Source organism: Arabidopsis thaliana, chromosome 3 (genome assembly GCF_000001735.4).
Source record: "Arabidopsis thaliana chromosome 3, partial sequence".
Taxonomy (NCBI): Eukaryota; Viridiplantae; Streptophyta; class Magnoliopsida; order Brassicales; family Brassicaceae; genus Arabidopsis; species Arabidopsis thaliana.
In genome coordinates, this window is record NC_003074.8 from 17,276,313 (window position 1) to 17,289,298 (window position 12,986).

The window sequence follows — 12,986 nt, forward strand, 5'->3', positions numbered from 1 at the left end:
TGTTGATTCAAAACCCTGTCCCTCCAAATCCGTCTTGCCAAAAAGTCATTTATTTTATTAATATTAATTTTATTAATGATATGACTCTGAATTATAATCTAAACATTTTAACTAATAACATAGGAGTGCACCATATTTACTTAATAGGGGAATGTACCATATGACCCGAATGCATTTTTATCCAAATCCACCAAAAAAGTCTTGCAAAAATACTATAGAGATAAGAAACGATAGTCGGTTTTGATAGATATAAGATTAGCAAATATATTAGTTAGCTTAAATTAGTTAAAGAATACAAATTAAAAAAGTATATTACAATTTATTCAAATATAGTATCAAAACTTATATAACACAGAGATTTGATAAATTTTTAATTGTTGAATACTTTTTTTTGTGCTAATTTTTATGTGATTAAGATTTAATTGATTTCATATATAAAATATTAAATTGACTTATTTGTTTATAATTTGATAACAGATAGATATTTGAATATTCAGTATATTTTGCTTCAGTTTAGGAAATCTTTGATGACCCGTCTTTAGATCCAATAAGCTCTATAATCTAGAGATTAATCTGCAGTATACCGCAGGTAGGCTTATATTTTAGTTAAACTAAAAACTTTTATTGTAAAGATGATTTAAAAATATATGATATTATTTTATTTGATTTTAAATGTATAGTAAACTGTGAGTTGTATATGTTTTGTTGATATTATCTATATTGTTTAGTGTTTAAGATTATACACTTGTAGTTTGATTGTTAATTTAAGAGTTTTACATGTAGTACACCATCTTATATTAATATCGATCTAAACCCGTCAATTCTATAATTTTCCAGCTTGTATTAAAAATTGAATCACATCTAATATGTTATTAACTATTGTAGTATATAAAATTATAAATTTTCAATATAATATGTATGAAATTAAATATAAATATTTTAAATTTATGTCCCGTTACTCAGTAGAAAGTTTTCTTAAATCTATTTTTCACCCGTTATAATATTATTTCATGTATTGAACAGTTTATATTCGTTTTTAAAAATTCAAATTATGGCATATGCAAAAAAACTCTAATTATTTTTTTATAATGATGATATTATTTTTCCGTAAAAATAGAATCCTATAAACATGAGAAGTGAACTATAATAATTAATAAAAAATTAATATGATAATTTAGATACCAAATATAATTTGTTGATTTTAATTGGTTACTTTTTTGGAAATTAATAATGTATTTCGTTTTTTTAATTAAATTAAATTAATTAAAATTTAGATATCAAATCTTATATGTTGATTTTAATTGGCTATTATTTTTGGAAATTAATAATGTATTTCGTTTTTTAATTAATTTCATTAATTAAATTAGTATTTGACTTTTTAATCCTTAAAGAGATAAATTAATTTACTCTTTAAAATTTTATTTCTAATGGCATACCTATATAATTACTTACAAAAATTAAGGTTACATTTAAAATGTACTTCCCAAATAATATAGTAGGATATTTTCTACTTTTTCTTTATTTTTAGTTTCTCGTCGTGCGAATTGTCACGCACTAAAGCACATTACATTGTTACTACCTGAACTGAAATTATCGGACTCAGGTGGGACTTGTCATTAGTTTATCGTTTAAGCCCAAAATAGTGCATTCTCTTTATATTTAGTCTCTATTGTTCAAAGCCTACCAATAATTTAAAAGTAAAGTATTTTTAGTCCAACAATATTTGCATCAAGTACTTTTATTCCAACAAAAACAATCTCCCATTTCGCTCGCCGCTACTACATGAATCGCTTTTTATTTTCGTCTAGTTTCACTTCTGTTCAAAAGGTTAATCTATTTGAGAATCTCAAGATATCTACGCTTATTTTCAACTCCTATTCCTCAAATTAGTCATTCTCAAAGATATCTCATGATTATTGTCTGAATGAATAATTGTAGGAGTTAAATCTTGATAGAATTAAAAAACTATTAAAAAAATCCAGAATTTTGTAATTTGTGGGATTAATATAAAGTATATTGAACATCTAAATAAAAAAAATATATGAGGATTTGTTTTGGAAAAGTTTCCAAAAATAAAATGGAAAGCCAAATAAATTACCATTTAATGAAGCAAAAATGTCTGCCAAGATTTTTTGTTTAGTTTAGATGGCGTGAGATGAGAATTTTTTTTTTGATAAAGAAAAATGTTTCGGGTAACGTGAGATGAGAATTGATATCTGATTTCCCTTATTTGTTCTATACTTTTGCGACTTTTTAACTTGGAAACGGCCGTGTTGCACGATTGGGTGAAATTCCTGTCTCTTAGGGTTTCGTTTGTATCTCCATGAAGACTACTCCTGGTTTGAGGATTTTCAAGCCCATCATCCCTCACACACGTACGTATCATCTCTTCCAAACTTTTTATTTTGTATTCGTAGCTATCTGTCCTAATTTTTTTTTTTTTTTTTGACGTCATTTAGCTAAACCGGACTCTAGAATTTATGTGGAAGATGCTTGGACAATGCTAAAGCCAGCCATAAGAGCCATCTTCCTCGACGAGCCACAAGATTTTGCATGCAGTGGGCTTTTCAATGTATCTACACTTACTTATTCTTCTTTCTTTCTCAATGTTTTTCTTGCATCTTTCTCAACGTTTTTCTTGATTGGTCTTAGGCTGTTAATAAATCATGGTGTGAAAAGTCTTCAGGAGAAGCCCTTTACAAGCTGATCTTGGAGGAGTGTGAGATATACATCTCTGCAGCCATACAGTCTTTAGAATCGCAATGCGATACGGATCCCTCTCTTTTCCTCTCACTCTTGGAGAAGTGTTGGCTAGACTTTCGCCGCAAGTTACAGTTTCTCTGTAGCATTGCCGGTGGTGAAGGTCAGACCGTCGGTCCACACTCAGTGTGGGACTTGGGTAGTGAGCTTTCTCCCAAGCATCTCTTCTCAGCCCAGAAAGTTCGTGACAAGCTTCTTTCCATCATTCTACAACTCATTAGAGATCAAAGGTAAATTTCTGTTACATTAGGCTGGATAAATATAATGTTTTGTATACAATAGGTGTTGATAGATTTGGATTTACTGATAACTCTTTCGCCTTTTCATTGTTACCACCAGATCATTCATGTCTGTTGACATGACTCAGCTAAAGAATACCACCAGACCAGTCATGTCTGTTCACATGACTCAGCTAAACAATCTTAGGGGTTTGTTTTATGGACAGTCTCTCTACAAGTCGCCCTTCTTCAAGAAACCCTTTATCGACTGCGCTGTTGAGTTTTACTCAGCAGAAGCAATGCAGTTCAAGGAGCAGTCAGACATTCCACTGTATTTGAAACGTGTCGAGTATGTGGCGTGAGGAGAAGAAAAATTGCAGACACGGACTCTACTTCTTTAAAGAGTTTGAGGAATCGTTGATGGAAGCTGTTGAGAGAATACTTCTCAAGGATCATGTTTCTGTCATTCTTGAAAAGGTAGCTCTCTTTTCCCTTTGATATCTTTGATTTCTTGTGAACAATAGCTTTCTAAGCACTTGTGTGTTTGTAGGGTTTTGTCAAGTTTATGGATGAGAGAAGCCATGATGACCTTAGTAGGATGTACTATATGTTCTCTGAGGCTGACTTACTTGGGCATTTGAACGACGCTTTGAACTCTTACATCCGGCAAACCGGGCAGAAGATCTTAAAGGAAGACTCATTATCTTTGGAGGAGTTGAAGAACTCTGTTGACAAGATTTGCCTTACTTGTTTCTCAGAAGATGCTTCGTTGGAGAAGACAGCCAAACAATGTTTTAAGGATCTTGGTTTGGCTTGGGAGGAAACAAAAACAGAGTCTCTTGACCTTGACAATGATTGGAAAGATTCCACAATTTGGCTAGGGTGATTATATTATTATGTCTGACCTCTTGTTATGATTGTTATAAAAGACTTCATCGTGTACTCGTCATGGAAGTTGTGGTTGCTATAAAACAAATAAAATTGCGGAGATTCTGAGGCGATGTGTGTTTATATGTTGACGCAGCGAAAAAAATGCAAGAAGTAGTAGATGATTTATAGACTAGCATTACCTATTTGCATGTAACATCTTGTATGGTTATAGATTTGAACATGGTTCAATTCATATGAAACAGTTAGTCTTAAGATTGTGGTCCCTGTGTTGAGCCTTGTTCTTTGGAAGGAAGCTTTGTAGCCATGGTCCGTAGTTCGTTCACGATCTCAGTGAAGCTTGGCCTCTCTGATGGTTCTGCAGACCAACATCTCTCCATCAGCAATTTCCAGTCCATGTCACAAAAGTCGGGAATCTGCGGCCGTAGCGTATTACTAACTATACCACCTGATTTCAATTTTTGGTTAGAATAGAAAATAAAGCATACAAGCCCGCACACAAGAATTATGGATCAAGGGTTTCACCTATGATCGCTCCATAGTGCAAGTCGGCGTAAGGTTCTTCACCGGTGAAAAGTTCCCAGAGGACAATTCCGAATGAAAACACATCGACCTGTAGCATCCAGATTAAGGTATCAGATAGAGGGGATAATAACATAATAGAGACAAATAACCAAGCTGATAAGAGCAGCTTAGTTTAGAAACCTTCTCAGAAACAAGGCTACTGGTTCCATTTAGAAGCTCGGGTGCCATCCATGGAAGTGTTCCCCGAACACCACCTGATATTAATGTCTGACATTTCACCTTTGAGAGACCCAAATCCCCAACCTGAAATAATCAAAAATGTCTATTAAGAACTTTAAATGAGAGGTAAACAAATTTGCATTACAATTTCATAATGTACAATTCCTCCTCTAACACCAAAGAGCACCACTCTATTCAAAACTAATGCTAAACCTTATGTATGTCCATATTTCTCTACAGAAAAAATCTAGACATTTATCTCAAAATGCTTACAATCCTCAATACCATGACTTGATTCTCTACCGTTGTCCCTTATGATCATGAATCCCACATTCCCATGTTAGAGTTGGATGCAGACAGATAAAAATAAACAAAAACTATTACTTAGGAAAAACAGACAGAAAAATAAAACTCAAGAGTAAGTTGACCTTGCAAATTGGGCGATGAGGATCCCTGAGATTGACGAGCAGGTTGTCACTTTTAAGATCAAAGTGTACTATCTTCTTTCCATGCAAATACTCCATCCCAAAAGCAATGTCCATAGCGATCAGTTGACGCTTGCACCTATCAAAATTCCTGTAAAATAAACCATAACAATCAAATGGCGTTATTCTAAGCATGAATCTGAAGTGTCAACGTAGCACTGAGGAATGTATAAAAAATACGATACCTAACATTCTTCTGCAACGCATTTCGTAAAGAACCATTGACCATATACTCTGTAACTGTTGCCACAGAACCTCCAGGTGAATCCAGCACAACCCCATAAAAAGCAACGACGTTAGGATGGTGCAAGCCAGCTAGGTTCTGTGCCTCATTCCAAAAGTCATCGATCTGATAATTTTTGCATATAAGATAGATGTCATTATGAACTATTCAACATATGTCTAAATATTTTTTTAGGTTATGCATCATCAGCTGTACAGAGACAAACCATTCGTTCTTGCTCAGATGGTTTGCCAGCAAAACATCGATCATTGATCCTTTTGATTGCAACATCAGTGCCTCGCCATTTCCCATGATAAACTGTGCCAAATGTGCCAGATCCTAGTTCTCGCAATTCCTCAAGGTCGCTGTCCTTTATAATCTAATACGCAAAACATATGATTATACTCATAAGATAATGATCATAAGTGAATCAAGAACAAGATGTCAAACCTGCAACTGATCCAGCGAATCAGAACCAGAATATCCGAAATTCAGTCTTTCTAGAAGTTGGTTCCTGATATCCTGAGAAACAATAACAATAATTCTGAGGCAATATGAAATCTAAAGAAATAATGACAAGAATAGTGAACAGTATGCTAAGGACCTTGAAGTGTGTAGACTGCTGTTTCATTTCATCATTACGTGAAACTTCTCCTTTCGAATTAAAAGCATACTCATCCACCTTAATTGGAGGTTCATGATATGAAGGTGTGCTTGACTGTAACACAGAAGCGGCGACTCCTTCAGCAACATTCTGAAGTTCTTGTTTGATGTGCTCCTCCTCGGAGCCTTTCAGAGAGAACCAAAGACCAATCAACAGATCATTCTCAAGGATAACTACCAAAAAAAGTAGTAATGGAGTCATGTATAACATGTAAGTCAATCTCACCTTTCGAAGAATTAAGTAGATCAGGTTTGACATCCTCGTTTGAGTTAGTTTGCAAATTCCATGGGTCCTGGTTACTAAAAAGTGATTTTGATGATTCTTTGTGGTCTGCACCACCAACACTAGATGACAAGGATGATGGTAAATTAGCAGCATCAGGATTTGATGATAAGGATGATGGTAAGTTTGCAGCATCAAATGTAGATTCAACAACGTCATAAGCGGGATTGCTGGACTGCGCTTCCGCTGAATCGAACTGCTGACCTCCAACCAATGATTGTAGATACAAACCAGGATTGCCTAATAAGGGAGACTGTGTTGGCACACATGATTCCTTAGGCTGAGATTCATGGCCTGGAAGAACTACTCTTGTTAGCCTCTTAGCTGAATCAGTGTGATCTATGTTTGGACTTACTGGAGACTGACCAGAGGTGTCATGTAAGAACATATTCTTCCTTGCCATTTGTTGAGAACTGGTACCCATAATATCTTCTTTCCCAATTTTGTCAACTGGTGAGATGAAATTCTGACAATTGCTATATATTTCAGGAGCATGTATGTTAACATTATCCACCAATCCACTTAGTTCTCGGCATTGTGCATATGCTACTGAAGGGTCTACGGGATGTTGCTGCTGCCTAGTTACTTGAACTTTTATCGGAACATCTCTTACTATCTCATTGACAAAAGGTTCAGTAGTCTCGACCTGAGCAGTGGCAAGATTGGCGTTATGTAAAGTATCTCTTTCTTGATGATTTGAATGATTGAGGAAGCTTTGTTGACCCGTAAACTTATCCGTTTGTTGGATTCTCATGATATCATCTGGACGAGAAGCATAGAAAGCTGAGCTCACATATGGCACATACATTGTAGAACCATCATTTCCCTCCCGCATAATCGGATCAGAATGCATATGAGGAAAAGATGTCTGGCACATATGACAATCATTTACCCTTTGAAAACTTTCAGCCATAGTTACTTGTTGATAGAAACTTCCATCGGGGAGAACAACATGGTTAGATGGTGGAACTTGAGACCCGCCATAACCATCAAATGGTATACCAGGAGAAATCGTACCTTGATATGCAGTGTTTCTTGGCTCTGTAGGAAGCGGTACTAACTTTTGAGCAGCATGATAGTTCCCCAACAGATTTTCTTGGGTTTGCATTACCGGGTTAATCAAAACTGGTGTGGAACTAATCTGAGAATTCAAGGGAGCCATTGACATGTGAGCAGCAGGAAGGAACTGGTGGGATGAGACACTTAAAGGACTATCTTGAAAAGGTTGTTGGGAGAACAAAGAAGTACTACTTGGCAAAAGCTGGATAGGTGAATGAACAATATCTGGTTGTCTTAAAGCTTCTTGGCGAGATTCAACATAGGCCGGTGGATGATGTTCAGATGGTGTAGTATACCCCTGTTGTTGCTGCTGCATCTTACCAACTATTGGTTTCTCTGAAACAGTCTCAAGCTGAAAAGAATGAGGCGGATCGGCGTGGACAGTCATTGGCACAACATAAGCAGAAGAGCGTGGATCAGGAGGAACAAGTCTTGATACATTACTATGATAAGTCTGAGGTGAAAAATTACTCGAGGTCCAAGTAGTTGCGACAAAATCACTCTGACCAACGCCCAAGCTATCAACAACATCCACGCCACTAAAATCAGAATTCGGATTAGAACTACCACTAGCTACACTTTCCTTACTCACAACAACACCATTCACAGCCTCTACATATCTCTGCCCAATATCAACTCCATCACCATACTCCAATATTCCGAAAGAATCATCCACCTCAGACGAAGAAGCATCAAACAAAAAAACTCTCAACTTCCCTGACCCATCAGAAGATCTCTCTACCAACTTCTCAAACTCCTCCATCATATTATCAATATCTTCACTAGATGAAACAGAAACCAAAGCATCAAGATCCTCATCAGGAAGCTGATACTTAACAACAACAGGGTGACCATAAACCTGAATCATCTTTTGCTCAAATTCATCAAATCTCACATTCTTTTTAACACTAACGATCCTTGTTTGACCACCAACGTAACGTAACATGCCATCACTTGGTCTAGGGATTATCTTTCCATTGTAGCTACATAAAAACTTCACCTTTTCCAATTCTTCATCATCCATATCACTTCTTTTATTGCCTAAATTTGGATTGTTTCTATTCGTAGCATCAATACTTACCTGCTCACTCCCAAACCCAGAAATAATTCCATCAGAGACACGCTTATTACTCAAATCAGAGCTATAATCTAACCCAGAAGCTGAAAGATTGGCCGGATTAGAAACAAGATTCGAACTTGGGCTACTGGGTTCATGTGCCATTGTTTGGAGCAGGGAGAGGGATAGGGTTTATGATTACTCACCTGGTCAGTATCGTGGTCGTCGTATTCGAGGAAGAAACGAAGAATCCTATTTTGTAGAGAGAAGAAGAAAGGAGAGGCAAAGCGAGTCGTTGGAACTGATACAACGACGACGTTTCATTGGGAGTATCAAAACCTCAATTTGGATTTTCTCTGTAGTCTTTTTAGAATTTTTCTAAAAGGGAAACACGTGAGAGATGGGAAGAGGCACGTGGTCGAGCCTCATGCAAAAGAATGGTTGCGTTTGTTTTCCAAACTGCGAGAGAATCGTGTGTGTAAATGCTCCCAGTTCCAACACTCGACATGTTTTTTTTGTTTTAGGTTATTACTGATTATTCTTGAACTTTTAGCAAAATAATGAAACAATTTTGACTTTTATAACACACAAAAAAAGCAATACAATTTCAAATAATAAATCGATTAAGAGATAAAAATTGTGATAATTTGGATATTTTAATTAGTTTGTGCAATATTCTTTTCTCGTTGATCTCTATAAATTAGAGAGGCAAATGCGACTGCTAGGAGTAGAACCTTACCATTGGACTACAAACGCTTTTGTGTTTAAGTTGACTATTAAATTTAGATATCTGATTGTTTAGGATAGTTTAAAACGCTACCGTTTTGGAATCTTTATACGCTACCGTGTTATTCTTCTTTGACCAAAATTCTGGAGAATTTGTCTTCCCTTCGTATTTCTGGCAACTTTTTTAATACTAAAATTCTCTCTAAAGCCGTCAAAGACCAAAAAAAAAAAAAAAATACGAACTCGAAATCTCTCTCGTCTTGTTGTTGCTTACCATTGAAGCTATCAATTTCTCCGTTTGATTTCTCTCTTCTCAAAACCTATTTCGACGGATTATTCCGATTCCTGTTTCCCCGACCTTCACGCTTCGTACTTTTGTTTTTTGAAAAATTCGTGTTTCAGGTACGTTCTCGATTTCTATTTCGTTTTTTTCTGATTCATCAATGAAACAAAATCGTTTCTTAATATACTTGTTGTTCTTTGATTCGATTGATTTTTGTTAGGAAGAGCGCATGTGTAGAGTTGGTGGTGTAATTCAGAAAACTTTCCGGAGATTTTTTGGTGATGTGTTGTTCGTAGGTAAATTTTGAAATTTTGGATTTAATGGTTGAGGAAGATAGATGGTGTTTCTTCAATGGATCTGTGAAGACGAGATTGTTGGAGATTGATACTTATCTTATTCGTCTTTATGGCTTTGCTTGATTAAGAAATTGTGTGATTGTTTTGGGGAGGGGTTTAAACATGGATGGAGAGGTTACTTCTTGGATTAGGAGAGCAAATTTCTCTCATACTGTTTGTTATCGTATGATTACGCCGAGTTTAGAATCTATGCCTTTTACTGTAAACCAAGAGAAGAGTTCTGGATTGAAAAGAATGACTTTGAGTTCACCATCTGATTTGAAATCACTTGTAGGAATTTGTCAGAGTACGCAGCAGCTGACTGGTTTGAGTTGTGGTAGTGTTGTTGGTACTGAAGTGCAGAGGAATCCAGTTACTAATAAGAAGAGATCTGTTTCTCCGTTGCCTCATATGGCTCTTTCTGATGCTTTTATCGAAGCAAAGTCTGATATTAAGAGGTTTTCTACTCCACATCCTAGAAGAGTGGAACCAGAGAAGGGAATGAAGGCCAAGTCGTCGTCCCGCAAAGATTCTTCTGAGAAAAAATCAGTTAATCTACGGTCCCTGTCTCACTCGGGTCCTATTAGGGATCTTAGTACGCAGAAAGTTAAAGAGAGGGGAAAGAGCAAGATAGATAAGAAGTCTTCAAAGTCTGTTGACTATAGAGGTTCTAAAGTAAGTTCTGCAGGAGTGCTTGAAGAATGCCTCATTGATGTGTCTAAGTTGTCTTATGGGGATAGGTTTGCTCACGGGAAATATAGCCAGATTTATCATGGTGAATATGAAGGCAAAGCTGTTGCTCTGAAGATTATCACAGCGCCTGAGGATAGTGACGACATATTCTTGGGAGCTCGTTTAGAAAAAGAGTTTATCGTGGAAGCCACTCTTTTATCTCGACTAAGCCATCCAAATGTCGTTAAGGTGAGTTTATATCATGTTATATTATGTTGGTTAGGTTGTATCAAATATGAATGATGCCTTTGAAAATTAACATTACATCTTTCAACTCTGTTTGAAAATTATGATTATGGTTTGTTTGACTTTTTTCCTCTGATTGATGTGTCCTGAAACAGTTTGTTGGAGTGAATACTGGAAACTGTATCATCACAGAGTATGTACCTCGAGGGTCTTTAAGATCATATCTGCACAAGCTCGAGCAGAAATCCCTTCCTTTGGAACAGCTAATCGATTTTGGTCTGGATATTGCTAAAGGAATGGAATATATTCACTCAAGAGAGATAGTTCATCAGGATCTGAAGCCAGAAAACGTGTTGATCGACAATGACTTTCACTTGAAGATTGCTGACTTTGGCATAGCGTGCGAGGAGGAGTACTGTGATGTTTTGGGGGATAACATAGGAACTTATAGGTGGATGGCACCTGAAGTTTTAAAACGGATACCACATGGACGGAAGTGCGATGTTTATAGTTTTGGACTTCTTTTATGGGAAATGGTAGCTGGAGCACTTCCATATGAGGAGATGAAATTTGCTGAACAAATTGCCTACGCAGTTATATACAAGGTAAATCATTCTGCATCTCCTCCTTATTTCATGATTGTGATCTAGTTATATACAAGGTAAATCATTCTGCATCTCCTCCTTATTTCATGATTGTGATCTTGCATAGATCTGACTGAGTTAGATCATTATTGTTCAGTTGTTATTAAACATTTCATTGTTTCGATATTGGCCAGAAAATTAGGCCAGTTATACCGACGGATTGTCCAGCGGCCATGAAAGAGCTGATCGAGCGATGTTGGTCATCGCAAACAGACAAGAGACCGGAATTCTGGCAGATTGTCAAAGTGTTGGAACATTTCAAGAAGTCTCTAACAAGCGAAGGAAAACTTAATCTTTTACCTAGCCAGATCTGTCCAGAACTAAAGAAATGTCCTAAATTCTGGATTCATATATTCGGATCATTCCACCACCACAGCAGCGGTGGCGGCAGCAGCAGCAACAACTCAGCCTTACCTAAGCCTAAATTCGCTTGAGACGTCTAGAGTCACTCATTTTTGTGCATAGAGAAAAAGAGCCAGTGGTTTATGTTTTAGTTATAATCAACTGTCTCTATTTGCTTTGATTTATTTGCTCTCTCCATTAAAGAGACCTCTTCTTTCTGTTTTGGCTTGGTTTTTGTGTAAGTCATCTCTTCTTTCTTTTCTTGTAATTGATTCATTTTGTAGCCCAACAAAGAAAAAAAACAGTGAGAGTTTGTTTGAATAGTCTAAAGATGAAGCAAAGAGATAGTACAATAATAATGCCCACAAACTGTTCGACGAAATTAAAAACCAAAACACATTCATAAACGAAGAAGATGATTATCACTTAGACACCAGTAGAACCAAAACCACCATCACCACGAACAGTCTCATCCAAATCATCAACCTCAACAACATCAGGAGTCACAATCTTCTCGATAATCAACTGCGCGATTCGATCACCGAACTTAACCTCAAAATCAGCATCAGAATGATTAAACAAAATCACACCAACAGGTCCTCTATAATCAGCATCAATCACACCAGCACCAACATCAATCGAATGTTTCCAAGCCAAACCAGATCTCGGCGCAATTCTCGCGTAAGTTCCTTCGGGAACAGCGATACTTAGATCCGTTGGGATAAGCGCTTTACCTCTCGCTGGAACTTTTGAATCCACCGCACTTGAGAGATCGTATCCAGCGGAGAGTGGTGAGCCGCGTGTTGGTATAACAGCTTTCTCGGAGAGTTTCTTCACTTTGAAGAATGGTGATGGTGATGAATCGCCATGGATTCCGTTTCGGTCGAGCTTTTGGAGTTTAGGTGATGGTTCGTTTACGCAAGCCATTGTTGAAATTGGGAATCGAAGTTTTGTTAAGAGTCTGTTTGTGGAGTTGCAGAGAAACCCTAATTTCAATTGAGGTCGAATTGTTGTTGTTGTGATGACGAAGAAGCGTCGTAGTTCCGCCATTAAATGGAGTGTGTGTGAGTGAGTGGCGCCAATATTTCCCTCCACCCTAAAAAAAACTTCTAAAATTCTAAGTTGGGCTTTTTAACTATTTCATGTAGTTCTCGGCCCATTAGACCCAAAATTTTATTATAGAAGAATAAATATGGACATTTAAATTCTTCACTGATACAATTTGGCATTTTTTGATTCTTTGGGATTTGTATTGTCTTGTTTTCTCTGCTAATTTATGATTCTAAATTCTAAAAAATATTCATCCATTCTAAAACTCGCAAATTCTGAGCATATTTAAATGGGCTTAGCCAATTCAT

At 36.5% G+C, this 12,986-nt stretch overlaps 4 protein-coding genes and 1 pseudogene across 12 annotated transcripts; 3 read left to right on the forward strand and 2 right to left on the reverse strand.

Annotated features, from left to right (window-relative positions):
- Positions 1-2,229: 2,229 nt before the first annotated feature.
- On the forward strand, positions 2,230-3,340 carry AT3G46910 (Cullin family protein; the record flags this gene model as incomplete). The annotated part of the gene is made up of 4 exons (NM_114558.2): positions 2,230-2,375; positions 2,460-2,572; positions 2,653-2,990; positions 3,100-3,340. Exons 1-4 carry the CDS (start codon positions 2,324-2,326, stop codon positions 3,338-3,340), a joined length of 744 nt encoding a protein of 247 aa, NP_190275.1. The 5' UTR covers positions 2,230-2,323.
- A 58-nt stretch (positions 3,341-3,398) lies between these two features.
- On the forward strand, positions 3,399-3,864 carry AT3G46911 (annotated as a pseudogene). The gene is made up of 2 exons: positions 3,399-3,455; positions 3,529-3,864.
- Positions 3,865-4,117: 253 nt separating this feature from the next.
- Positions 4,118-8,736, reverse strand: AT3G46920 (kinase superfamily with octicosapeptide/Phox/Bem1p domain-containing protein; the record flags this gene model as incomplete). Of its 2 annotated transcripts, NM_001339280.1 has the most annotated exons (10): positions 8,587-8,736; positions 6,208-8,404; positions 5,923-6,107; positions 5,769-5,840; positions 5,545-5,697; positions 5,281-5,444; positions 5,039-5,186; positions 4,572-4,694; positions 4,392-4,479; positions 4,118-4,314 (listed from the first exon to the last, which is right to left on the reverse strand). In NM_001339280.1, exons 2-10 carry the CDS (start codon positions 8,345-8,347, stop codon positions 4,118-4,120), a joined length of 3,270 nt encoding a protein of 1,089 aa, NP_001319699.1. In that variant the 5' UTR covers positions 8,348-8,404; positions 8,587-8,736. The 2 variants fall into 2 exon arrangements, with proteins under 2 accessions (NP_001319699.1, NP_001326091.1); NM_001339281.1 differs by having other exon boundaries at positions 6,208-8,710.
- A 516-nt stretch (positions 8,737-9,252) lies between these two features.
- On the forward strand, positions 9,253-11,765 carry AT3G46930 (Protein kinase superfamily protein; the record flags this gene model as incomplete). Of its 6 annotated transcripts, none has more annotated exons than NM_001339282.1 (5): positions 9,253-9,508; positions 9,610-9,685; positions 10,020-10,645; positions 10,798-11,247; positions 11,421-11,720. In NM_001339282.1, the coding sequence occupies exons 2-5, from the start codon at positions 9,619-9,621 to the stop codon at positions 11,718-11,720; spliced, it is 1,443 nt and encodes a 480-aa protein (NP_001319700.1). In that variant the 5' UTR covers positions 9,253-9,508; positions 9,610-9,618. The 6 variants fall into 6 exon arrangements, with proteins under 6 accessions (NP_001319700.1, NP_001327397.1, NP_001327400.1 ...); NM_001339286.1 differs by having other exon boundaries at positions 9,330-9,508; positions 11,304-11,720; NM_001339283.1 differs by having other exon boundaries at positions 9,610-10,645; positions 11,421-11,765.
- Positions 11,766-11,821: 56 nt separating this feature from the next.
- Positions 11,822-12,694, reverse strand: DUT1 (DUTP-PYROPHOSPHATASE-LIKE 1). 2 transcript variants are annotated; one of them, NM_001339288.1, is made up of 1 exon: positions 11,822-12,694. In NM_001339288.1, exon 1 carries the CDS (start codon positions 12,676-12,678, stop codon positions 12,055-12,057), a length of 624 nt encoding a protein of 207 aa, NP_001325766.1. In that variant the 5' UTR covers positions 12,679-12,694; the 3' UTR covers positions 11,822-12,054. The 2 variants fall into 2 exon arrangements, with proteins under 2 accessions (NP_001325766.1, NP_190278.1); NM_114561.4 differs by having other exon boundaries at positions 11,882-12,641.
- Between the last annotated feature and the right edge of the window lie 292 nt (positions 12,695-12,986).